We start from the raw sequence: 26,001 nt of genomic DNA, 5'->3' as shown, positions 1-26,001 counted from the left end.
TCTCCCTCTTGTATGTTCAGGCCCCGAATGTTCAAAATCTTTTTCCACTCCATCCTTCCACCTCCAATTTGGTCTCCTGCTTCTCCTTGTTCCCTCCACCTCAGACACATTTATCCTCTTTGTCAATCTTTCCTTGCTCATTCTCTCCATATGTCCAAACCATTTCAACACACCCTCTTCTGCTCTCTCAACCATACTCTTTTTATTTCCACACAACACTATAACCCTTTCATTACTTCCTCAATCAAACAGCCTCACACTTCACATTGTCCTCAAACATTTAATTTTCAAAACGTCCATGCACATTTCATATTACACTTATTTTCGGTAGTGTGGGGTAGCTTCGCTTTGGTTCAGTCACACTTTGCCTCAAGCTATCATGCGGTTAGGTTGTATACAGAGTGTTTCTGGTATTTCCAAATTCTGACTTTATTCATTAAATAATTTTGCAATCCTTACAATTCAAAATGGCACCAAGTGATTGTAAGAGAGGCAAAGAAAGCAGGTAGTCCATCCTCACTTTATCATAAAGAAGTATCCTTTCACAAGAGAGGGGTGGCATTGCCTCTATCTATGTCTGACTCCTGCTTCCAAATGCCCAGCGAGAATTATCACAATGACAGGTGCCTGCTGCCCAACTATCACACTACACACTAAACCCTACATTCCCTCACAAGATTTTGGTGACTAAATGTGACATTTTGTTACAACAAAAACAAAACTATAAACAAGAAAACATCAAAAATAAAGAGAATGAAATCAAAATTCAACAAGGCATAAAGCAAATATACACACAAATCACTGCTCAGCAACAATATATTTCCTTTACATGCAAGAATAAAAATGACATAAATTAGTGAGTTCACTCTCCAGAGAAGCCACCACAAACATAATCTTGCAAGCATGTGAGGCGGTGTCTCACATGGTGAGGGCGTCACCGCCTAAGGCTGAGTGTTGCCACAACTGGGGGCGAAGCTGCTGGTGGTGGGTACTCCCCTTGACCCACAGGTGTAGAGGGGATTGGTAAAACCCAAGGGCGTAGGTGAAGTTGGTTTTGCAAAGATAGCCGGCCACTGCCGTCGAGCTTCACTGAGAATTGTCAATGTGGCTTCACCTCTACTACCATGCCCAACCTGTCCCACACCTTCAAAGTGACATCCTGCACGCAGACAGCTGAGGCAGTGTAGTGGCGTCATCTACTGTGCCGCCTAACACATAAGCCTTTCTCTCTGCTAAGGCCTGCTCCCTGTTTTGCAAAACAGTCCTCCATCTCCAGTTTATCAGATAATGTTGCCAGGGAGCTGGGACACCATCTCGCAACTGTCTTCCTAATGCCAGCTGTGTAGGGTGACTTATCCCCTTCTGTGTGTGTGTGTGTGTGTGTGTGTGTGTGTGTGTGTGTGTGTGTGTGTGTGTGTGTGTGTGGTTTGAGATATCAGAGCATAGCCTGAGTCACTTTGCTGTCGAGCAGGATACCTCCAACAACCATATTGCCCCTCAACATCCGTTTTGCAGGCTACCTCCAACCCATGTATTGCCTCTCAACACTCATTTGACTGTCTTTACTGCTGCTGCTTTGGTGGGTCCACTGGACTGGGGGAAGTGGGCTGAGGAGAAGAGGGCAATGATTCCCCATTTTTTGAAGAAAGCATCCAACACATTAGTTCTCCCATCCAAAGTGATATCCTTAGGTGTGCCCCATCTCCTGAGGAAGGTGAGCAGCCTTGCGATAACTTGGGATTTTCCCAAACAGGATTGAATCCTACTCATTGTGCCATGTAATAGGTGCAATGAAAGCAAGTACTCCATCTACACTTTATTATAAAGAAGTATCCCTTCACAGGAGAGGGGTGGCACCACCTCTATCTCAGTCTGACTCCTGCCTCCAATGGCCTGGCGAGCATTTTCATGCTGTCGGGTGCCCACCTCACAACTATTGTACCACACACTAAACCCTACAGTGACAGAGGAGTTAAAAGAAAGCTTTGAGCTTAAATGTGGTGCAAAAATAGGTTACATTTGATTCAATGAACTTTTGGAATTAATGGACACCCCTTCCCCCTAGTCAGTCTGTTAAATCATTGAGGGTTTACTCTATAATTTGTACATGAAACTTTTCCTTTATCACTAACCTTCTCAGCACAATCATCAAAGAATGCAAGGGACGCATCCTTATCCGATACAAATGAACGTTCCTCAATGAACTTGCTGAACATCTGTGTGTTCACTAACAGCTGATAAAATCTGTGGTATTTCTTGTCTCTTGACTTTACAAAAGCTGAAAAAAAATTAACAATTTAAATGTTCAATACATCTGCTTCATTAAAATGCAACAAGGCAACATTAATGAGACTGGGACATACACTGTTCTGCATACTCCTATCAAATTCAGAGGTGAAGCCTCTACCCTACATCACATTATTCCCAAGAATGTTACTCTTACACTCCTTCCCTGAAGGAACCATCCATATATCTCATTTTTTCCCTTTCACTAAAAATATAACTTCCCCATCCCACAACTCACTACCCTTTCTCATTTGCACACATCCTAACTTCCATGTACTACACACTTTACCTGCAAACATAAGCATTTCTCCCTTCCACTCATAGCTCACTTCCTTGTCTCATCTAACTTCACCTTAGGTACTCTTTCCTCAATCTCATGGTATCTCAGCACCCAGACCTGCTTTCCAAGCTCACTAACTTTCACCACTTCCCTCCCATCCATGTCATTTCACCTTTTCCTAAAATCATTACACAGAGACCTCTATGAAATCCGAGTTAAAGTGCTCTAACATGGCTCCAATGAAGATGCATATGAAAAGCACCACTGCTTAGTTGTATGCAATTCATACCTGTTGCACTGGGATATGGTAACAGAACAAATTATGACTACACAGCACACATGATAAATGTAAGAAATCAGGTCATAAGTAATGGCAATAATAATTCTAAACCACAAAAGATAAAATATCAGTGACTTCAGTCAAATCAGTGTAGGATAACTACTGTCTGTACATCTTATAATCTGCATTTTACACATTCAAATCATTGTTTTTTCTTGAAAAGTAGCCCACATTACCATCAGTAACATCAGCATGCCATTTTCCAGGCATTGTGGGCCTCTTTCACACCAAAAAGTAGGCAAAAATACATAAAACAAAGTGACCATGGTGCTGTAAATATCACTGCCAAGAGAGTGATCAAAACTGGCAGCCTATGGCAATGAATGATCAATTAAAAGATAATCAACAAACACCCTTCCCATTGGCTGAGCACAAAATTCACATAAAAGAAGAAATCTACATGTTGCATGTGTTTAGATGGGACTTTTAAACAGCTTGACAGATTTTTATCTACTTTTCAGAATAAAAGCAAGGTTATTTGGTCTGGTAGGGCATAGGGACAGGTTAGTGGAGGTGTGAGTTTGAATGGAGATAATCTGGAGGAAATGGAGTGTCTTAGATACCTGGGAGTGGGCATGGTAGCAAATGGAGCAATGGAAGCGGAAGTGAGTCAATGGTTGAGATGAGGTGAAGTTTCTGGGAGCAATGAGGAATGTGCAGAGTATCATTCACAAACAGGCTTGTCAAAAGTCACCTTAATTCACCACTGCACTCCATATCAGCACCCACTTAGCCACTTCAGCTTTCATTTCTCTTATCTCTCCATGGTAACATCACACAGCCCTACCTCAAGTACACATGTATACCAAAACTTTCACTTTACTCTCCATCCACTCTTACACGTGCATTTGCTACTCTACAGAAAGATTTCACACAATTTAACAGTTGTTCCCCTATTCCATTCATCCATAAGACAACCAATAAAGTATTCTAATCAACTCTGTCATAAGCTTTTTCCAGATTCATAAAAGCTACAAACAACTTTTTATCTTTTGCCAGATATTTTTCCACAGTAATTTTCACAACAAAAATCTGATCTATGCATCCCCTACCTTTCTTAAAACCCCCTGCACCTCAATTATTCTGAATTTAGTTATTTGTGTAACACAATAACACCAGCTGACCATCTCTCCTACTTTCATACATGTGTATGTCAATCTTTTGAAACCAGGTATTCCTAATCTCCATTCCTTTTTCAGCAAACAACTCCATAAGCTATTAACCATTTCCATTTATAATACTGAATACCCCATGCCCCCAAGTAAACCCTCAACTGCCACATTACTCATCTTCACATTGAAATCACCCTACACTAATACCTGGTCTCTTACATCAAAGCTGCAGAAACATCTCAGCTGTTCCCAAAACATTTGCCCTTGATGATGTTTCTTGTCATGGCCACATGCATAGGCACTAATAATCACCCATCTCTTGTCATCCACTTTCATTTTTACCCACATCAGTCTAAAATTTACATTACTCATCTTCACATTCAAATCACCCCACACTAATACCTGGTCTCCTACATCAAAGCTGCAGAAACATCTCAGCTGTTCCCAAAACATTTGCCCTTGATGATCTTTCTTGTCATGGCCACATGCATAGGCACTAATAATCACCCATCTCTTGTCATCCACTTTCATTTTTACCCACATCAGTCTAAAATTTACTTCCTTGTACTCTTTCACACATTCCCATAACTCCTGCTTCAGGAGTAGTGCTACTCCTTCCTTAGCAGCTACTTGTCCTCTTACCAATCCCTGCCTTTACTCCTATGACATTTCTAAACATTTCTCCCCCTTTACCCTTGACCTCTGCTTCACTTAGAGCCAGAACATCCAAGTTTCTTTCTTCAAACATATCACCTATCTCTCTTCTCATCTCATACATGGTTACATCCATACACATTCAGACACCCCAGCCTGAGCCTTACAGGAGGACAAGCATTCCCTGATTGACTCTTTCTGTTCTACCTTTTAGAAAGTGAAACATAAAAAGTGGTGTTCCAGCCCCTGCTCCCACCCCCTCTAATTGCCTTCTATGAAATGCAGGGAATACGGAGCCAGGATCTTTTCTCCCTTAGTTACAGCGGCTCTCTATACAATAATTCTTAGCTCTACTTGCTAGCTTTCCCCGTGATAGACACTCACTCTCTATATATTCGGATCTCCTTCACATGAACAACAATAAAGAAAATTATTTCCTTTAGTAGATAATGTTCCTGGGTATGTGATTTGAACCTGGGAAACTTTCACTCCCAGAACCTATTAAACTCTCCAAATTTGGCATATCAAACTTAATATCCAAGACATATATAACTCAGGGGTTCCCTATCATTCTAATGGCCTCCCCATTACTTGTACATAAGAGGCTTCATGGGCTGTAGACATTGCAGTCTTGAAAAACAAGCAGCACAGCTGCACTGAGAGTACTAAAAGGAAGTTTTGTGATGATTTCTAGCAGAATATGGAGGCCAGTATTAAAGAACCAAATCAAAATATTATGATTAAACACAAACATCAATTTTACCATCAAGATCAAACAGTGAAGATGTATCACATGCTGCTGCACCCGCCTTAGCTGAGACGATGGGGAGCAAATACGCACTGTAGCCCTTCAAGATGGTAGCAGTGAAGCGAAGGAATGCTTCCTGAATCTCCACATCAAGTTGTTGCTAGGAAGGAAAATAATCAAATATGTTACTAAAATAATATACCATACAACAAGCCAATTCTTTCATCTCCAAATCATACTTATCATCTACCTAACATCTATTACCAGTAACTCTGATCTCAGTTTCAAAAAAGGATCAAGTGCATATAACCTCTCAGTTCACACATACACATTCTCAACCTATGTCCAATGTGTAAATACAAATTTCCATCTTAATATTAACACATTTTTTCATTCCTCACTCTAAGATTTGTCAGATTATAGTTATCAAATGTTAAATCATAGAAATAATAGAAGATTTTAAGTAAATTAAGCATTTGGAATGTATTCAACACTGGTCTAATCTAATATAAATCTGGTACATATTGACACACAAAACTTCCATGGTAACCTTCTCGTATTCAAAATACATGTGAGGGGTCCTAGAGAAAGGGTAGGGCCATGTTTAGGCCAGGGCACTTTACTAAGGGCACATGCCCTGGTCTCCATGCTTTGAAGGCCCCTGCACAGCAGTAAGAAAAAAAAACTCAAAAATAGTGCCACATAGCACAATCATCTTTGCGAGGGGACACGACATAACAACTCAAACAACTTGAAGGACATTGATTGGATTACAACCATGATAGGCCAGGGCTTCCCATCATATCTCTAAAACACAATTTACTATTACCTTATCTGGTCCATAAGCAGAGAAATTTGAAGCAAAATCATTGAAGCAGTAAGGGAAGTCAAATATCTTTCTAACTGTATGAATTTGAAACCAGATACTGCTCACAGTGATCAACTATGATTGATGACTTGAAAATTCCTAAACAAGAACATCTTTTAATGTTTCTGCATGTTGCTCCCACCCAATAGCCACATTTCAGCACATTTAGCAGATTTAGAGTTCACTGCAACAAGGAGAAACTCAAAAATCCTGTTTGTGACTGTAAGGTAAAAAATAAAAGATAATACAGTACCAGCAATACAGCAAGGAAGTACTCTGGTCTACAAGCTCAAAGAAAGGCTGCATCACCAAATGCTCATCGTGTTCAATACTCAGCACCTTCCTTAACCCTTTTGGTGTTAATGGCATCAATCTAAGTGTCTTCAGCAGCAAGGTGTTGCATAACCTCCTGCCAAAAGTTAAGGTTGAGAAAGCGGTTTGGACACATGGAGAGAATAAATTAAGGAAAGCTGACAAAGAGGATATGAGTCAGAAAAATAGGGGACAGGGAGAAGGGGGACACCAATTCAGAGATGAAAGGACGTGGTCAACAAGATTTTGAGTGCTTGGGGCCTGAACATGCATCAAGGTGAAAGGCGTCCATGGGACAGAGTGATCTACAATGATGAGGTATGCAGGGGAAGTGTACTGAACCAGGGAATATGAAGCAGCAAGAGGAAACACAGACTGGTCTGTGGAGCCTGGTTGTGGACAAGGAGCTACAATTTCAGTGCATTACACATGACAGTTAGAGAATGAATAAGAGTAAATGAGGTCTTTTCTTCATCTGTTCCTAGTACTACCTTGTTAACAGAGGAAGCTGTGAACAAGTTTGAAAAGAAGCTGAATTCTGTGCACATAGTAAGCTCGGTTGGCAGGCCAAAGATGGCAAACAAAACAAATGATGTCACTGGAGCTGCCTTGATTGCTTTCCTGCACCTAAACATAAAAATACTACACTAATAATAAAAGAAATATGTAGATATGTATAAACTTGTGTATCTGGGATTCACCATACCAGTAAATATTGGGACTGTCTTAAACATGGAATGATTAAGTCTTAAATTTTGAAACCACAATGCTCCTCCCCAATCTGATGCTCTGTAAATGCCTTCATCCTCTCAATCAATACCCTTCCACACAATTTACCATGTATACTCAACAAACTTATGCCTCTGTACTTTGAACACTCACTTTTATGCCCTTTGCCTTTATACATAGGCACTATACATGCATTCCCCCAATCCTCAAGCACTTCACCATGATCCATATGTACACTGGTTATCCTTACCAACCAATGAACAACACAGTCATCCCCTTTCTTAATAAAGTCAAATGCAATACCATTTGCTCCCACCACCTTTCCTCATTTCATCTACGTGGCTTTCACCACCTTTTCTCTCTTCACCAATCCACTCTCCATGACTCTCACTTCACAGACAATTCCGACCAAAAAAGTAAACAAGATTTTGAATGATCAGGTTCTGAACATGCAGGAGGCTGAAAGCATGCATGGAACAGAGTAAGTTAAAAACAATGTGGTTTACAGGCTGTATGTGCTGTCTATGGACTGAACCAGGGGATGTGCAGCAACTAGGGGAAACCATGGAAAGATCTGTGGGGCCTTGTGGATAGCAGGCTGCAGTTTTGGTGCACTGCACACGACAGATAAAAAATGGATGTGAGTGAAAAGTCCACATCAAGGCTGGGCCTTAACTGAAATATATAGAGAATTATAAAATGGAAAAAGAAAAGACAAGTAAAAGTATTTATGAATTTTGGAGGAAGTGAAAGACCTGTCTTGAAATGTGCCAGGTCACAGCCATTGGGAAAGACATGATAAGGCAGAGTTCCAAAGCTTCGATGTGTTGGGAAAGAAGCAGGTATCGTTATGGCCCATCCCTGAGTTGCCAAGTATTGCATGGTCTAGCAAGTGGTGGGGGCACACAAGCAGCCAGCCCTCTGGAGAAAAACCTAAGTATGAGAGAGCTTGGGAAGTGAGTCAGTTGTTGTTTGCTGATGATACAGCGCTGGTGGCTGATTCATGTGAGAAACTGCAGAAGCTGGTGACTGAGTTTGGTAAAGTGTGTGAAAGAAGAAAGAGTAAATGTGAATAAGAGCAAGGTTATTAGGTACAGTAGGGTTGAGGGTCAAGTCAATTGGGAGGTGACTTTGAATGGAGAAAAACTGGAGGAAGTGAAGTGTTTTAGATATCTGGGAGTGGATCTGGCAGCGGATGGAACCATGGAAGCGGAAGTGGATCATAGGGTGGGGGAGGGGGCGAAAATTCTGGGAGCCTTGAAGAATGTGTGGAGGTCGAGAACATTATCTCGGAAAGCAAAAATGGGTATGTTTGAAGGAATAGTGGTTCCAACAATGTTGTATGGTTGCGAGGCGTGGGCTATGGATAGAGTTGTGCGCAGGAGGATGGATGTGCTGGAAATGAGATGTTTGAGGACAATGTGTTGTGTGAGGTGGTTTGATCGAGTAAGTAACGTAAGGGTAAGAGAGATGTGTGGAAATAAAAAGAGCGTGGTTGAGAGAGCAGAAGAGGGTGTTTTGAAATGGTTTGGGCACATGGAGAGAATGAGTGAGGAAAGATTGACCAAGAGGATATATGTGTCGGAGGTGGAGGGAACGAGGAGAAGAGGGAGACCAAATTGGAGGTGGAAAGATGGAGTGAAAAAGATTTTGTGTGATCGGGGCCTGAACATGCAGGAGGGTGAAAGGAGGGCAAGGAATAGAGTGAATTGGAGCGATGTGGTATACCGGGGTTGACGTGCTGTCAGTGGATTGAATCAAGGCATGTGAAGCGTCTGGGGTAAACCATGGAAAGCTGTGTAGGTATGTATATTTGCGTGTGTGGACGTATGTATATACATGTGTATGGGGGTGGGTTGGGCCATTTCTTTCGTCTGTTTCCTTGCGCTACCTCGCAAACGCGGGAGACAGCAAAAAAAAAGAAAAAAAAAAAAAAATTATTATTATTATTTTGCTTTGTCACTGTCTCCCACGTTTGCGAGGTAGCGCAAGGAAACAGACTAAAGAAATGGCCCAACCCACCCCCATACACATGTATATACATACACGTCCACACACGCAAATATACATACCGATACATCTCAATGTACACATATATATACACACACAGACATATACATATATACACATGCACACAATTCACACTGTCTGCCTTTATTCATTCCCATCGCCACCTCGCCACATATGGAATAACATCCCCCTCCCCCCTCATGTGTGCGAGGTAGCGCTAGGAAAAGACAACAAAGGCCCCATTCATTCACACTCAGTCTCTAGCTGTCATGCAATAATGCCCGAAACCACAGCTCCCTTTCCACATCCAGGCCCCACACAACTTTCCATGGTTTACCCCAGACGCTTCACATGCCCTGATTCAATCCATTGACAGCACGTCGACCCCAGTATACCACATCGATCCAATTCACTCTATTCCTTGCCCGCCTTTCACCCTCCTGAATGTTCAGGCCCCAATCACTCAAAATCTTTTTCACTCCATCTTTCCACCTCCAATTTGGTCTCCCACTTCTCCTCGTTCTCTCCACCTCTGACACTTATATATATATATATATATAAAATACCTAAGTAATACCCACAAAAGAGGAAAGTGAACCAACATTACAGCATAGGGTAAGGGTGTCAAGTCTGGAATTGGCCTGGGACAGTTTATAAGTCGGATCACTTTCGACTTAACTCTATCAAGTAAGCATACAACTCTATCAAGTAAGCATACAGAGCTAAAACCACCCCAAATGTGAGAGCAGTACTACATACAAGAACAAATCAATCCCTTGTGCAAACGGAGCAACTGTTCAGAAGAGATGAAGTTTCGACATTTAAACAGGGCATCCAGTTTCTTAGAGGCAGACCTAGCTATTCCTCTAATATGGGGTTTCCAAAAAAGAGTGGATGTTACAGTATACCATGTATTTCATTGAGTCAGGAGGAGGAAATTACAGAACAGTCAAAGGAAAGATGACAGCTGTGAGGAGTTTTTGATACAGAGATGGGTATTAAACTTAACAAGATTTTGTGTACCCCACTGAGATATCCTGTGTAAGTCTGAGTTTATTGAGGATGTTGCATCAAGCCAAGATGCAGACTGAGTGAGAGAAGATGGATCAGAATTGAAGGAAGTGGATGAATGCAGTGTTGAGTCGTCTGCAAATGAATGCACTGGATCATTTGTGGAGAGGAAACTGTTGAAAAAGGAGGAAAAATGTAGGGGACAGCACAGAATCTAGAGGGACACCAATGCTGATGGAGAAAAGGGGAGAGGCTGATATGTCAACAACCACAGAGACAGATTGGCCCCAGAGGAAGCTAGATATGGAGGAGCAAAGTGAGGGAGGGAAGCTAAAAGAGCCATACTGGTGATCAGAGAGAAGACTGTAATTTTTGAGGTGTTTAAGGGTAAGGGGGTTAAGGATGGATTCAAAGACTTTGAAAATGGTAGATGTCAAAGCATTAGGATGATACTTAGAGGGAACAGAACAGTCACCTTTCCTAGGGATGGGATGAATCAATGCATGCTTCCAAGGAAAAGTTTTGACTTTCAAACAGAAATGGAACAGATGAGCAAGCACAGGTGCAAGTTCAAAGACACATTCTTTCAGTACACAGGGATGGGCACAATCAGGAGTTAAGCCTTGCTTGTATCCAGAGAAAGAAGTGCAAGAACAGCAGACAAGTATGAAAAATAAATCGTAGTAATGTTGTGGCAGGCTCATGGTGGATGGGTTTAATGGGAAGATAAGGAGTGGCCAATAGAATCATTTCAACAGCATTATCATTATCACTTTAGGTTTCTTAAGCAGGAGGAGGAGAAGAGACTCTGGATCTTGCATCTTCCTCAAGATGAGCATGCATACTTTGATTGTAAGAATGAAGATATGGTACTTTGCTTGACTTGCACCTTCTTTTCTCTGTACACATCCCTGCAGCAGCTGATGATGTCCTGAATATGTCTTACTCTTTTAAGACCCCATTCATGATTGGATAATTTTTGGTTACCTTCTGAAGACCACTGTGAAAGTAGGAGAAAGATTGAGAGAGCAACTCTCTCTGCAAGACATATTTAGGCTTTGGTTCTCTTTTCCATTCCTCTTTTCTAACATAATGCTTACAATCTATCTCTAAGCAATCTTCATTTGAAAGTATTTCTCTATGGGATTCTAACATGTCGATACTGTGTTCTAGTTCGGTAAAACTCAAATGATGGGCAAGGTCCACTAACTCTTTCATGATGTGCTCTGCTTTAGGAAAACCTCTGAAGTCATTTACATGCTCTAGCCAGATTCTTCACCACACACCATTCATGTTTGTGTCTGACTTTTGTTCAGGAATCAGTAATACTGTCAACATTGTTCTTTTGTTGCAACTCTCTAAGGCATTCACGACTACATCTGCTTGTGGTTTTGACACAAGTGAAAATCATTTTCAGTGAGTTTGCACTGTCAGAATAGGATCTTACTTAGAAACTTCTCACTACAAAGCAGGCTCTTTTTCCTGCAACTCTAAAGTAGCCTCTCTTTTTTCCTGCCATCCTGCCAATCCAGAGCAGTTTCTCTTTTTCCAGCTACTGATTGTTGCATAAACCCTAAGGATAATATTAGTATCCATAGCTCTTGTAAACATCCAGAAAAATTGCAGAAGAATTTTCATAAATATAGGGTTTTCATCTGGAAACACAAGACCTGATCTTAATTACATTTTTGTTAATGATAATTTGTACATGAGGCATTAATAAAAGTGTTTCTCCCCACTGCTTTATCAAATATTTTCCTTCTCCATCACTTATGCTTTCTCCTGCATTTCAAGCAAGATGATGCATGTAAATGCTTTGCCTCAGTAACTCAGTTCCAAACTGTCTCTAAATTATCAAGCACAAACAAGGTAGGAACCACTTACTTATACAAAATGAATAGCAACACATGAATAGAGGTAGTAAAGGAAGAAAGGGAAAAGGATAACATGATGGTAAAAGTCAGAGAGAGAAACTGGGATAAAACAATCCCTGGACAAAGTGAAGTCTGAATATGTATGCACACCATAAAATAATCTAGTAAGTCAAAATGACCAAACAACATCAGTGGTAACTAAAGGTACTGCAATTAAAGGTAATCAGTCCACATCACATGCCACCTTCAAATAACGAAATACATTATACCATGCAATACCTCTTTTCTCTTCATCTTGAAATCTGAATCAATGCTGCCATCTGGTTCAGTTTTTTGTGACTTCAAATGCTGCTGAAATGACTTCTCAAATTTCAGGATCTTCTCACACAGACACTCCAACGAAGCACGCAGGGTACGTGTTGCACGACTAGGAAGAATCTTTGTGGTGAGATATTTTTTGTCATCAGGTCTGTTGAAAACAAAAGTTTCTAATTAAATGTATACTGCAGAAATACTACATCTTATGACAAGTAAAGTCACCAGAGCCTAAAAGAGCATCATCCTCATATCTAATGTTTTTGGAACAATTGGTCTCTTTACAACCTAAATTAAATAAAAATCCAAACTTATTCAAACAAAATACCGAAAGATTGAATTCAATTGCAATTTCTTTGTAATGTCAAGGTCCAAGTGTAACTTTAACTGCACTACTCAAACGTTCTTACAATCACAGTATATGGAGCATAATTTCTTTGTTTCTGTCCATCACCAAGAAAGATCACATTTCCTCTACTCTCACTCATTATTCTGCTGGAACAGTGATTCTCTCTATAAGAATTTTTTTATATTCAATGTGAAAATAATGGCACTAGGAGTGCCATATCTTCTATTACCATCATAGTCATTATTATTCACATGACTATCATCATTTTCCCTATACGAAGATTTAATACAACAATTAATCTTCCTCTGTTTCTATTCACTATACCAACATTCATGGTATACTTGAGAGTTACTAGAGTAGAGTAACCTCTACTCAGTTGAACACTATCTGTCAAGTACCTCCCCTAGTATCATACTTCTCTCTAAGCCAGTTGTCTAATGATGCTCCAACTAGTCCCTTTTTCATATTCAACTACAACCTCCAATCATGATTCCAGTTCAAAGGTGGTGTTTGTGCTTATTCGAACATAAAGACACCTGTTGCATGCCACAAAGACCTTGAATCTCCAAACTTTCATGTTATGTGGCTCAAGGTCTGTCTCCCTACTACCACACTTTTCCTCTGTGTTGCCTATTGCTCTCCTAATTAAACAAATCTTATATCCTTCTTTGACCATCTAAACTTCAGCCATGAGACTGTGACATCCTCTCACCTGCAAGCCAAGATCCTCTACCTTGGGGATTTCAACGTTCACTACAGGGAAAGGTTGAATTCATCAAATACAAATAGTGGAGGGATTGAAGCCCTCACGTTCTCTATTGTCAATGATTTAGAGCAAATCATCCCCCATCCTACCCATATACCTGATCACTGTGACCACTTTTAATATTCTGGATTTGTTTTTCACCTCTATTCTATCCTCCTGTAAATACACAATCTCGTCGCCAATTGGTTCATCTGAACACACTCTCATAAATGTACCTATTCTGACGTAACCTCCCTCTCCAGCAGCCTCTTCTAAGTGTAAATACTAGCATCTGAACAAAGATGACTGGAATAACGTATGTAACTTCTTTTCTGATTTTCCTTTGGTAAATTACTGTCCTTTATGCGGTGATGCTTTTGTCTCCTCCAAACACATTGCAGAGGTTATCCTTGCAGGAATAGAAGCATTTATCCCCTCTTCCTCCAAGATAACTTCATCCGATCCATGGTTCAACTGTTCCTGCTCTGAGGCCATTCAGACAAGGGGTCAGGCATATTGGACTTGGAAAACTTCTCTTTCCTCTAGCTCCCATTCAGTTTTCATCACTGCCTGTAATCACTACAAGCAGGTTATCTGTGAGGTGAAGCATTCCTCTATTCAAAGGAAGTGCAATAACCTCTCATTGTCATCCACTGATAGGTCTTTCTGGTCTTTAGTGACAGGCATTTTTAACAATTTCTGTTACTCTACCTTTCCTTCACTTTTCTACTCTGATGGTACTATAGCAGTCTCTCCTGTTGACTAAGCAACTCTCTTTGGTTCCAATTTCTCCTCTAACTCCATCTAGGATGACTCTACATTCCTTCAACCCCTGATGCTCCTCTTACTAATCCTATGCCTCTTCCTGTAATTTCTTTTTGGAATGTCCAGACTGCTTCTTTCTCTGGACACAAGCAAGGCATATGGTCCTGAAGGCATCCACCCCATGTAATGAAAGAGTGTGCCTCTGACCTTGTACGTGTGCTTACTTGTCTGTTCCGTTTCTGCTTAAAAGCCAAACTTTTCCTTCTCCTTAGAAACACACATTAAAACATCCCATCCCTAAGAAGGGTGTCCGTTCTGACCCCTCTAACTATCGACCTATTACTTTGACATCTACCATTTCCAAAGTCTTTGAATCCGTCCTCAACTCCCATATCCTTAATCCCTGAAAATCAAAATCTTCTCTATGATCACCAGTATGACTTCTGTAAGGTGAGATCCAATGGTGATATTCTTTCCTATCTACTAACATCTGATCATCATCCGTGAAAGACTTTGGGGAGTCATGTGTAGTTGGCCTTGACATATCTAAGGCTTTTGACAAGGTGTGGCATTGGGGTCACCTCTCTCAAGCTCCCCTCTTTATGCTTCCCTCTCATTTTGCTCCTTCATATCTAGCTTTCTCTCCAACCGGTCTATCTCTGAGTTTGTTGATGGATCAGCCTCCCCCCCCTCTTCTCCATCAACAGAAGTTTCCCTCAGGGTTCTGTGCTGTCCCCTACACTTTTTCCTCTTTTTTTCAACAATTTCCTCTCCTCTACAAATAATCCAATGCACTCAAATGCTTATGACTCAACACTGCATTCAGCCACATCCTTCAATTCTGATCCCTCTTCTCTCACTCCACCTGCATCTCATCTTGACACAACTTCCTCAATATACTCAGGCTTGGACAGGATATCTCAGTGGGGTAGACAAAATCCTGTTATGTTAATGCCTCCAAGACCCAATTTCTACCCATCTTGCCATAAAAAACTCCTTACAACTCTCACCTAACTCAAAGAGCATATTTGGTATTACTGTAACATCCACTCTTTCTTGGAAACCCAACATTACAGGAATAGCTAAGTCTGCTACTAAGAAACTGGGTGTCCTGTTTAGATGTCAAAACTTCTCTTCTGAACAGTTGCTTCATTTATACAAGGGATTCATTCATCCATGTATGTAGTACTGCTCTCACATTTGGGGGGTTCTAGCTCTATATCCTTACTTGACACAGTCGAGTCAAAAACGATCAGACTTATAAATTGTCCCATGGTAACTTCCAAACTTGACCACCTTACCCTATGCTGCAATGTTGGTTCATTTTCCCTCTTTTATGGGTATTACTTTGGTTTTCTCTCCCAAAAGCTGGCTGCTTGTGTGCCCCCACCACAAGCCTCACCACCCAATACTTGGCAAGCTGCTGTGTTGCATGATTATTGTGTGGCCATCAGCAACTTAAGAGTGGCCTGTTTTCATACCAGCTTCTTTCTTTATATGTCGAAATTTTGGAATTTGCTACCTTTTCATATCTTTCCCAATACCTATGACCTAGCACATTTCAAAAGATAGGTCTTTCATGATTTCTAAAATTCATAAATACTTTCCCTTGTCTTTTTTCTTTGGCTTCATAATTCTCTCTTTATTTCAATTAAGGTCCAGCCTTGATGTGGATTTCTGTCAGTGACTAGAGCCTTCAACATTAAAATGGGGGAAAAAAATCTCATCCACGTGTACCTATGGATCATCTTGTCCTGAAAAAAGGTGTTGATAGGGAATAAACCTCTCTCAGCAAACACAATTGCAAGATAACTTCCATTCTCATTCAGTCCAGACACTCTACCAACTGTCTCACCAATTTCAACACATCCTGCCTTCGCATTTATATCACCCATTACAACCACTTTTCTAACTTCACAATTCCAATCTTTCCTTTCATCTACACTATTACTGATCCATTCCATCCATGCTTTGTAACACCCTTCCTTACTCATTATTTTCATTCATTCCTGTCCATACTACCCCCTCCTTCTACGCCCTCCGTAGCTTGCATTCATCATTTCCATTTTCACTCCATACACTTTGCCCGGGGATATGGGTTTCCCCAATCCCAGCACATCCAAACTATTACATTTCAATTTCTCCACTAGCTCCCTCCATTTACTCTTACCATTCATCCCAATTACTTTGTGTCATTACCTTGAATTAAACATACCTTTTTCACCAGGCATATTCTTGACTCCAGAACTGCTTCTTAGCCTTTGTGCTTCACCCTTGACAGGCTATTGGCAGAGGGCAACTCCAGCACAGTGTCGTCCAGTGGCAGCGACATATACTGTCAAATATTTAGGGAATTTCTTCTGTACCTCCTATTTCGGCATGTCACCGAATCCCCCCATGCTGCTGAGTTTCAGTGAACAGCAAACTGCCAGGCAATAACACATATGCTGTAACCCTTACTATGGAGGGCAACAATAGGTCTGCATCTCTTTCCCTTTTCTTGTCCTTTCAGTACAATTTATCATTTCCCCTAAACTTTGTAGCCAATGAGGTTTCCACTGTAACTGGCATGGCCATGACATTGGTGGCTAACAATGACTATGTTAACAAATGCCACGGTGTGGCAGGTTCCATGAGCTGAGAGATGAGATTGTTAACCTTATCTTGGGTTTTGTAATGTTTGCTGTGCGATTCAAACCTGTTGTACTAACAACATCAAGAGTTGTTAGAATCATCATGGAAGGCACTGGATCCATTGTGCAACCGATACTTTTTTACCCATTGTACATATGAAATAAAATGTCATAGATCAGGCACCTGCCGATGCTGTCACATAAGCCAACCATAGCTGAACTCATGGAGAAGCAGTCTCATCAATGATCAAACAACACTATAGTCTTCTTTGCAAAATTTCTTAGTCTTGATAATTGTTCTGTACAGTGTTTTATTACAATTTGCTGTATATTACAAAAAAAATTTATCCAAAAGTGTATGTACAGGGGATTTCCACCTAACAAGAGTCCAACCTGCAAACACTAAGACTTACGAATGAGCTCCAAGAAAAACACTATATAGCTAGTCTGACATAAAATAAATCATTAATCCTTACGAACCAAGGAACCACATTCTTTTCTCATTATGTGTTGAGTAATATGATGTTCTATTAATTGTACTTACTTTGGAATATAATATCTAACGTAAAAATATCTACTCTAACATTAAACATTTCTTCATAATTTACAACTTATGAACAGACTGACTTACAAACAGGATCCAAGAACCTAACTCGTTTGCAATCCAGGAACCTCCTGCATACATAAACATGTAACTATGTAGATATGTCATTAGATACTGTGGCCAATCGTGGAATACCAAAATAATCACAACATCTAATGGCAAAGTGGCAATTTTCCGTGCCATAAAAATTCTGCCACATTAGGCCAGTTTTTTTTTTCTAAACCATGGAGTTTCTGAGCTATAGATCACTGGATTAGAGACATATCACTGCACTACACTTTTTTTTTTTCTATTATACTTTGTCGCTGTCTCCCGCGTTTGCGAGGTAGCGCAAGGAAACAGACGAAAGAAATGGCCCAACCCCCCCCCATACACATGTATATACATACGTCCACACACGCAAATATACATACCTACACAGCTTTCCATGGTTTACCCCAGACGCTTCACATGCCTTGATTCAATCCACTGACAGCACGTCAACCCCGGTATACCACATCGCTCCAATTCACTCTATTCCTTGCCCTCCTTTCACCCTCCTGCATGTTCAGGCCCCGATCACACAAAATCTTTTTCACTCCATCTTTCCACCTCCAATTTGGTCTCCCTCTTCTCCTCGTTCCCTCCACCTCCGACACATATATCCTCTTGGTCAATCTTTCCTCACTCATTCTCTCCATGTGCCTAAACCATTTCAAAACACCCTCTTCTGCTCTCTCAACCACGCTCTTTTTATTTCCACACATCTCTCTTACCCTTACATTACTCACTCGATCAAACCACCTCACACCACACATTGTCCTCAAACATCTCATTTCCAGCACATCCATCCTCCTGCGCACAACTCTATCCATAGCCCACGCCTCGCAACCATACAACATTGTTGGAACCACTATTCCTTCAAACATACCCATTTTTGCTTTCCGAGATAATGTTCTCGACTTCCACACATTCTTCAAGGCCCCCAGAATTTTCGCCCCCTCCCCCACCCTATGATCCACTTCCGCTTCCATGGTTCCATCCGCTGCCAGATCCACTCCCAGATATCTAAAACACTTCACTTCCTCCAGTTTTTCTCCATTCAAACTCACCTCCCAATTGACTTGACCCTCAACCCTACTGTACCTAATAACCTTGCTCTTATTCACATTTACTCTTAACTTTCTTCTTCCACACACTTTACCAAACTCAGTCACCAGCTTCTGCAGTTTCTCACATGAATCAGCCACCAGCGCTGTATCATCAGCGAACAACAACTGACTCACTTCCCAAGCTCTCTCATCCCCAACAGACTTCATACTTGCCCCTCTTTCCAAAACTCTTGCATTTACCTCCCTAACAACCCCATCCATAAACAAATTAAACAACCATGGAGACATCACACACCCCTGCCGCAAACCTACATTCACTGAGAACCAATCACTTTCCTCTCTTCCTACACGTACACATGCCTTACATCCTCAATAAAAACTTTTCACTGCTTCTAACAACTTTCCTCCCACACCATATATTCTTAATACCTTCCACAGAGCATCTCTATCAACTCTATCATATGCCTTCTCCAGATCCATAAATGCTACATACAAATCCATTTGCTTTTCTAAGTATTTCTCACATACATTCTTCAAAGCAAACACCTGATCCACACATCCTCTACCACTTCTGAAACCACACTGCTCTTCCCCAATCTGATGCTCTGTACATGCCTTCACCCTCTCAATCAATACCATCCCATATAATTTACCAGGAATACTCAACAAACTTATACCTCTGTAATTTGAGCACTCACTCTTATCCCCTTTGCCTTTGTACAATGGCACTATGCACGCATTCCGCCAATCCTCAGGCACCTCACTATGAGTCATACATACATTAAATAACCTTACCAACCAGTCAACAATACAGTCACCCCCTTTTTTAATAAATTCCACTGCAATACCATCCAAACCTGCTGCCTTGCCGGCTTTCATCTTCCGCAAAGCTTTCACTACCTCTTCTCTGTTTACCAAATCATTTTCCCTAACCCTCTCACTTTGCACACCACCTCGACCAAAACACCCTATATCTGCCACTCTATCATCAAACACATTCAACAAACCTTCAAAATACTCACTCCATCTCCTTCTCACATCACCACTACTTGTTATCACCTCCCCATTTGCGCCCTTCACTGAAGTTCCCATTTGCTCCCTTGTCTTACGCACTTTATTTACCTCCTTCCAGAACATCTTTTTATTCTCCCTAAAATTTAATGATATTCTCTCACCCCAACTCTCATTTGCCCTTTTTTTCACCTCTTGCACCTTTCTCTTGACCTCCTGTCTCTTTCTTTTATACATCTCCCACTCAATTGCATTTTTTCCCTGCAAAAATCATCCAAATGCCTCTCTCTTCTCTTTCACTAATACTCTTACTTCTTACTACACTTATCATCATAATAATTGTCCACATTAGAGTATTTACAATTAATTTTGGTTTCACCATGTACAGAGAAAGACTGACGAAGAAAATCAATGTGTCAAAAGTGAAAGAAGCGAGGGAAAGAGGGGAGACCAAGGAGGCGGTGGAAGGATGGAAAGAAGAAGGCTTTTTAGATGGGTGGGAGATGTGCAGGGAATAGAATGAATTGGATTAGTTTGGTATAACAACTGCATTTAGTATTCTCCCCTTGCAATCCTGAGGGGATAAAGGAATCTGGTAACACATGATAAGTAAAGAGTTAGAATATTTCCAAAGAGAAGGCACTTCCAATGGGCAATGTGCTGTCAACAGACTGATTAAAGGTATATGAAGCAATCTGCAGGCTTGGCTGTGGATGGCATGCACTGGTTTTCATATAATATGCATGATATATGGGTATGCACACAAATGAGACCACCGTTCCCTTGTTCCTGTAGCATCTTACAGGGTTGGAATGGTAAATGGGTAACAGAAAAACTAATCAATCATTATCAACCTTATAACATCTTTAACATTCAAGTAATGTTACTTGTAAAATTGACCATATCACTGTCGTTGTTTTTTATATTGTTTCCAAAACAGATGAAGGGCAGCAACAAAGATGGTACCAGAATTAAGAGGTAAGTTAAAGGACAATGCTTTAAATTAGCCAATCTTAGAAAAATAGAGTAAGGGGTAACATGATCACATCCTTAATTTTTGAAAACAGATCAATGACATATATAGTGAACTGTTCTACCATAGATGTAGGGACAGAACAATCAGGCATAACACGAAATCAAGCATGAAACTTTTTTAAAATAGATGTAAAGAAGCACCTTTAAAGTAAAGAGAGGAGGATGAATGGCATGGTTAATGCAGACAGCAAATATAAATTTAAGATGTTGCATGACAGTAAAGAGTGTTCAAGAGATGGGACCCCATGAGTGTAAAACTTCCTCTCCGTACAGTACAAACAGGTAATTACACCTACTGTCTAACTATCCTGCATGTTCAAGCCCCCAATACATATATCCCTTGCTTACAACAGTTTAGCCAACCATGGTTTTGACTATGCATACTCAGGATATGTATACCAGTTTACCAACCATGACATTAAGCTTTGAGTTTCCATGGTTTTCCATGGTACTATCAAAACTTTTCTAAGCACTGGGTGAGTGTCAAGTGGCCATGGACTGTTCACAGCCCAGCCCATCACACCATTGTAAAGGAGAGGCTGAAGGAGTCTCATAAGTAGGCAATGTTGCTTGGACAACCATCAAGCATCCTTTTGTGCAGCACTGCTGGCTGGGTGGCAGCTTGGTGGGGGTAAGAAGGTGCAACATCTGGTGACATATTGCCATCACATCATTACTTCACAGTTTTTGCATAATTTCTTTGCACTTGTAGAGAATGGGCATGTTGTTTTTGAAGTATAACATGCTTATTTCTAACACTGAAGTGTTCAGTATGACTTCAGATATGACTCCCACAAGAGGCACTTCCCCTAATCCTTCATTTCCCATAGGCCATGTACCTTGCCAACAACAGTATTGCCAACCACAAGATTTCCCAGGAAGTAACCCCAGTGATTGGCAAGGGACCTCTGTTACTCAAAGCCTCTTTCATTCCATACTTTCATCTACTTTGCAGTCTCCCCTTTACCCCTACTCCTTCCACTTTTGACATGTATATCCTATTAGTCAGTCTCTTCACTTATCCTCTCAATGTCTCCATATCAGTTCAATACACTCTGTTTAGTTCTCGCTGTCAATCTGCTTAATTCCACATTTCTCTCTTACATTGTCATTCCTTGCACAATCAATCCTCCTCATACAGCATACTGTCCTAAAGCATCTCATTTCCGACAAATCCAACATCCATTCTGCCTTTAGGATCCAAAACTTACACCTGAGCAGTGCTGTAAGGACTACTATACAAAATTTTATGGAGTAAGCATGTTGATTTTAAGAAGCTATATGATTGCACAGTGTTCAAGAGATGGTGACCCATGAGTGAGAACCTTCCTCCCTGTACAGAACAAACAGGTAATTACATCTATATTTACCCTTAAAGACAGTGACCCTCTTTTTCCACACACTCTTCAATGAACACACAATGTTTGCTCTCACATGCACCCAATGCTTTACTCTAGCTCCCATAGTTCCTTCTGAAACCATTTCTAATCCCAAATATCTATGGCACTCCACTTCCTTTAAGTTCTCTCTATTCAAACTCAAACTCAAACCCATCAGCCTCAACTCCCCTGATAAACCTCATAACGTTACTTTTATTCATACTACCTTTCATCTTCCTCCTTTCACATATTCTCCCAAACTCAAACACAAACTTTTGCAGTTTCTCATCCAAGTCAACCACAAAAGCTATATCATCAGCAAACAGCAACTGACTCATCTCCCTGGCTTCCACATCTTCAACATACTGGAGACCCACCCCTATCTCCAAGACCCTCATATTCATTCCTTCACCAACCCATCCACAAACTGATAAGAAGACTTGATGACATTACATACCCTTCATGCAGACCCACTTCCATCTGAAACCACACCCTCCCCCCTTTCAATTTCCACAAACACCCTCATTCCCTTGGAAAAACTCCTTACTTCATCTATTAGCTTTTCTCATATGCAGTATAATCACAGCACTTTCCATAAAGCATTTCTCCCAACCCCATCAAATGTTTTCTTGAGATCCTTAAAAGCCAAATGCAAATCACTCTTCTCTAGGTGTTTCTCAAAAAATTCTTCAAAGCAAATATCCAGTCCACACATCCTCTACCAATCCAGAAGTTTATTGTTCCTCCTAATCTGATGCTCAGTGTATAACACCACCCAATCAATCACCACTCTTCTATGAAACTTACCAGGTATACTGAACTGACTTATACCTCTGAAATTAGAATCTTTTTTTTTTTCCCACTTGCCTTGATACAATTTAGGTTACTTTTCAATATTTTCTTTTTCCACACTTAATCGCTGTTTCCCATGTCTGCAAGGTAGCACCATGAAGAAAGGAAGAGTGGCCTTATTCATCCGAGTCAAATTCCTAGCTGTTACCTATAATGCATCAAAACCAAAGCCCCCTATTCAGAGCCACACACTATAGACCTTTTCACGGTTTCCTTGAATGTTTCATATGCCCTAGTTCAGGCCAATGACAGAACATCGCCCTCTCTGTACCACACTGCTCCAATTCTGCCTATCTCATGCACGCTGCACACCCCCTAAATAATCAAACGCTAGAGCCTCAAAGCACCTCTCATTCCATCCTTCTATTTCATCTTCTGTCACCCTCTCCATCTCATTAACTCCACATATGCAATGTACCACCTCTTTGTCAGTCTCTCCTTCCTCATCTTCTCCCTATGTCCAAACTACTTCAGCACACCCTCTTCAGCTCAATCACCTATACTCTTCTTACTACCACACCACTTACTAAAATTGTCAATTCTTACTTGATAAGTCCTTTTCATACCACATATTGTCCCCATGTCAAAACTTTAATTTTCAACACATCCAGCCTCTTTCATCTTTTTCATCTGGGGCTCATGCCCCACATATATAAAGCAACATCAGCATGAGTATATTGTCAAACATATCCATCTCTGGTTTCACAGACAGAAACCTGTCTTTCTGCAAAGTCCTTAACATACTCAGAACCCTGGCCCCTTTGCTCACCCTATGGCTTACTTCAGCATCCATACTATTTTGAGATGATCTAGTGTTGCCAATCATGTTTATATTGCTAGCTGTATAACGGATCCTCTGCCTTACATTTGCTGTCTAACATTTAAGGTATATACTTTTCTCACTCCCTTTCCTCAAATGAAGACTAACAATAACCAACTAAAAGCCATGTAACATGGGCAAATAGGTTGGAGGAACACTGGAAGGAGAGAAATAGAGGAAGAATGCATGGAATAGTGTATGCGAGAGAGGCATGTAAGGACAGGGATAAGAAGAGACTCTTTCGCTATTGCCACCCCTCGATGGGAATTCCCAGAGCAAATGGGTGTCAAAGATAAAAATAGATACAAGCTAGCACTGCTAGGATTAGCTTTGGGGTTACTTAGGATATGCTGTGTTTGCTTTAAGTGATACATACACTGGTAGATTCATCCTTTTATATCACAAAGCAGTGCACTGAAAAGCTGAGGCATGTATACTAATACTTCTTGAATTGGGTACCTCTGCCTAAAGGCAAAGTATATGGCCATTAATGCTTGTAGTGGCATCCTTTGCAGTGTTAACAGAAGCTACAACCAAATTTTTCCAAACATGGGTCAGTTTGTGGAGATGTCAAAGGAGACTGTAAGAGACCTCCACCTTTGTGTTCCATACTAGTATCTGAGGTTACGATACTCTTATTAGATGCCATACATTACTGACAAAAACCCTGAGTAATCATATTTGTGTGTGAAAAAACACTTCCAAAAACATCCATCTTGCTAAAAACTTATGGAGATATCTGTCTCAGACTTTTCTAGTATACCCAAAAATACAGAGTGTACAGTGGATATTATGCCTGCTGCAGTGAAATGGTAAATCTAATAAGTGGATGTGAAAACTGTTTTTCTAGGTTTAAATGAGTTACAAAATTTAAACATTAAAGATTAACAACTTACAGATACCAGCAAGGATTAAGCATAGAATATGAGATGGAGATTGAAAGACACATTTCAAGAAAACATTAGAAAAACACCACCTATCTATTTACATCTCTGATGCCTATTCCCTTCATGAACTCCCTCAAGGGGTGGCTACAGCAAAAAAAGCCTACATACCTGGTGAACTCCAGAGCCACTTAGCCTTTAGTGCCTCATCCTAAACAAGCCACAGGAAAAGGGCAACTCTAGTGCAGCGTTTCCAAAGGCTCCTACCTAATGTTCCTACCAATCACTTCTACCTAATGTTCGAACCTACTACTTAACCTACTACTTTTACCTCATGCTCCCACTTAAAGTTCCTACCTACTACCTCTACCTAATTCCCCTGCCTAATGTTCTGACCTACTACTTCTATCTACTGCTTCAAACATTTTGCCAAAAGGTAGGGCTGGTATAGTTATGCTAGATCCATGTTAAATGACAAGCTGGCAAATGTGATATATGCTAATATTATTAGCAAACAAGAAGCAGTAGCAGCCCATGAAAGAGATGGATAGATGCAAAGAGTGATATGTTTCGGGCTAGTGGCCATTTCAGATGAGGATGCTAAATGAAGGATTTCTGATGGTCTTCAAAGGCTTAATTTGGAGTGCATGGGTGGAGGTGCAAGTGGACACGTCAGTCTCATTAGATGAATGAAGTTAGTGTTGAAAAACTGAGAGGCACTTATGTCAGCATGGAAACTCATTTTTTACTAAGCACATTGGACACAAGATGAGGTTGTGTGTGAGTGAACTGAGATGCTGTGTAAAGCTGATCTACCATTGGTCAATAGGAACAAAATCAAATGAGAGTAAAGTTAATATGTACATCACACCTTAATCATTTCTTGAAAGGAATAAAAACTTTGGACACATATGAACTACAGAGTGTAGATATTCATTCCTTTAAGGCTTCTACAAGCTCCACATAGGGGTAAAAAAATCATACAAATATCACATAAGGGTGTGTGCAGCTTCTAAAATGCTTTCATGCATCTTAATCACCCCATGTCCATGTAAAAGGAAATATCAATCCATTAAAAAGAAACTCCTTTCCTCTGAGGAAATGATCAAGCACATACAGAATTATAGGTGACCACATTCAATCTACCTAATATAAATCGTGGTGCATGTGATGATCTCCCTCAAGACTGAACCCTACTCCTAAATCCATCCCTTTTAGTTCTATCCTGTGATGCCTTCATTTCTTGATTCTATATCTGTATGAATTAACTTTTCAAAACTGCTCTACAACAATG

The 26,001-nt window shown here is 40.6% G+C and overlaps 1 protein-coding gene across 6 annotated transcripts in view; it reads right to left on the bottom strand.

The window, feature by feature from the left end:
* Crag (DENN domain-containing protein Crag) overlaps nt 1-26,001 on the bottom strand; it is a 346,089-nt gene that overhangs the window by 245,171 nt on the left and 74,917 nt on the right. For all 6 annotated transcript variants that reach the window (XM_071666294.1, XM_071666290.1, XM_071666288.1 and 3 more), the window contains 3 exons: nt 12,504-12,693; nt 5,436-5,580; nt 2,133-2,278 (listed from right to left, as the gene is read on the bottom strand). In XM_071666294.1, coding sequence (XP_071522395.1) covers nt 2,133-2,278; nt 5,436-5,580; nt 12,504-12,693 — 481 coding nt within the window. The remainder of the gene's footprint in view (nt 1-2,132; nt 2,279-5,435; nt 5,581-12,503; nt 12,694-26,001) is intronic.

The sequence above is a fragment of the Panulirus ornatus genome, chromosome 11 (genome assembly GCF_036320965.1).
Source record: "Panulirus ornatus isolate Po-2019 chromosome 11, ASM3632096v1, whole genome shotgun sequence".
NCBI classification, from domain to species: Eukaryota; Metazoa; Arthropoda; class Malacostraca; order Decapoda; family Palinuridae; genus Panulirus; species Panulirus ornatus.
The sequence above is the reverse complement of the archived record's forward strand: the minus strand, read 5'-3'. Positions and strand labels throughout refer to the sequence as shown.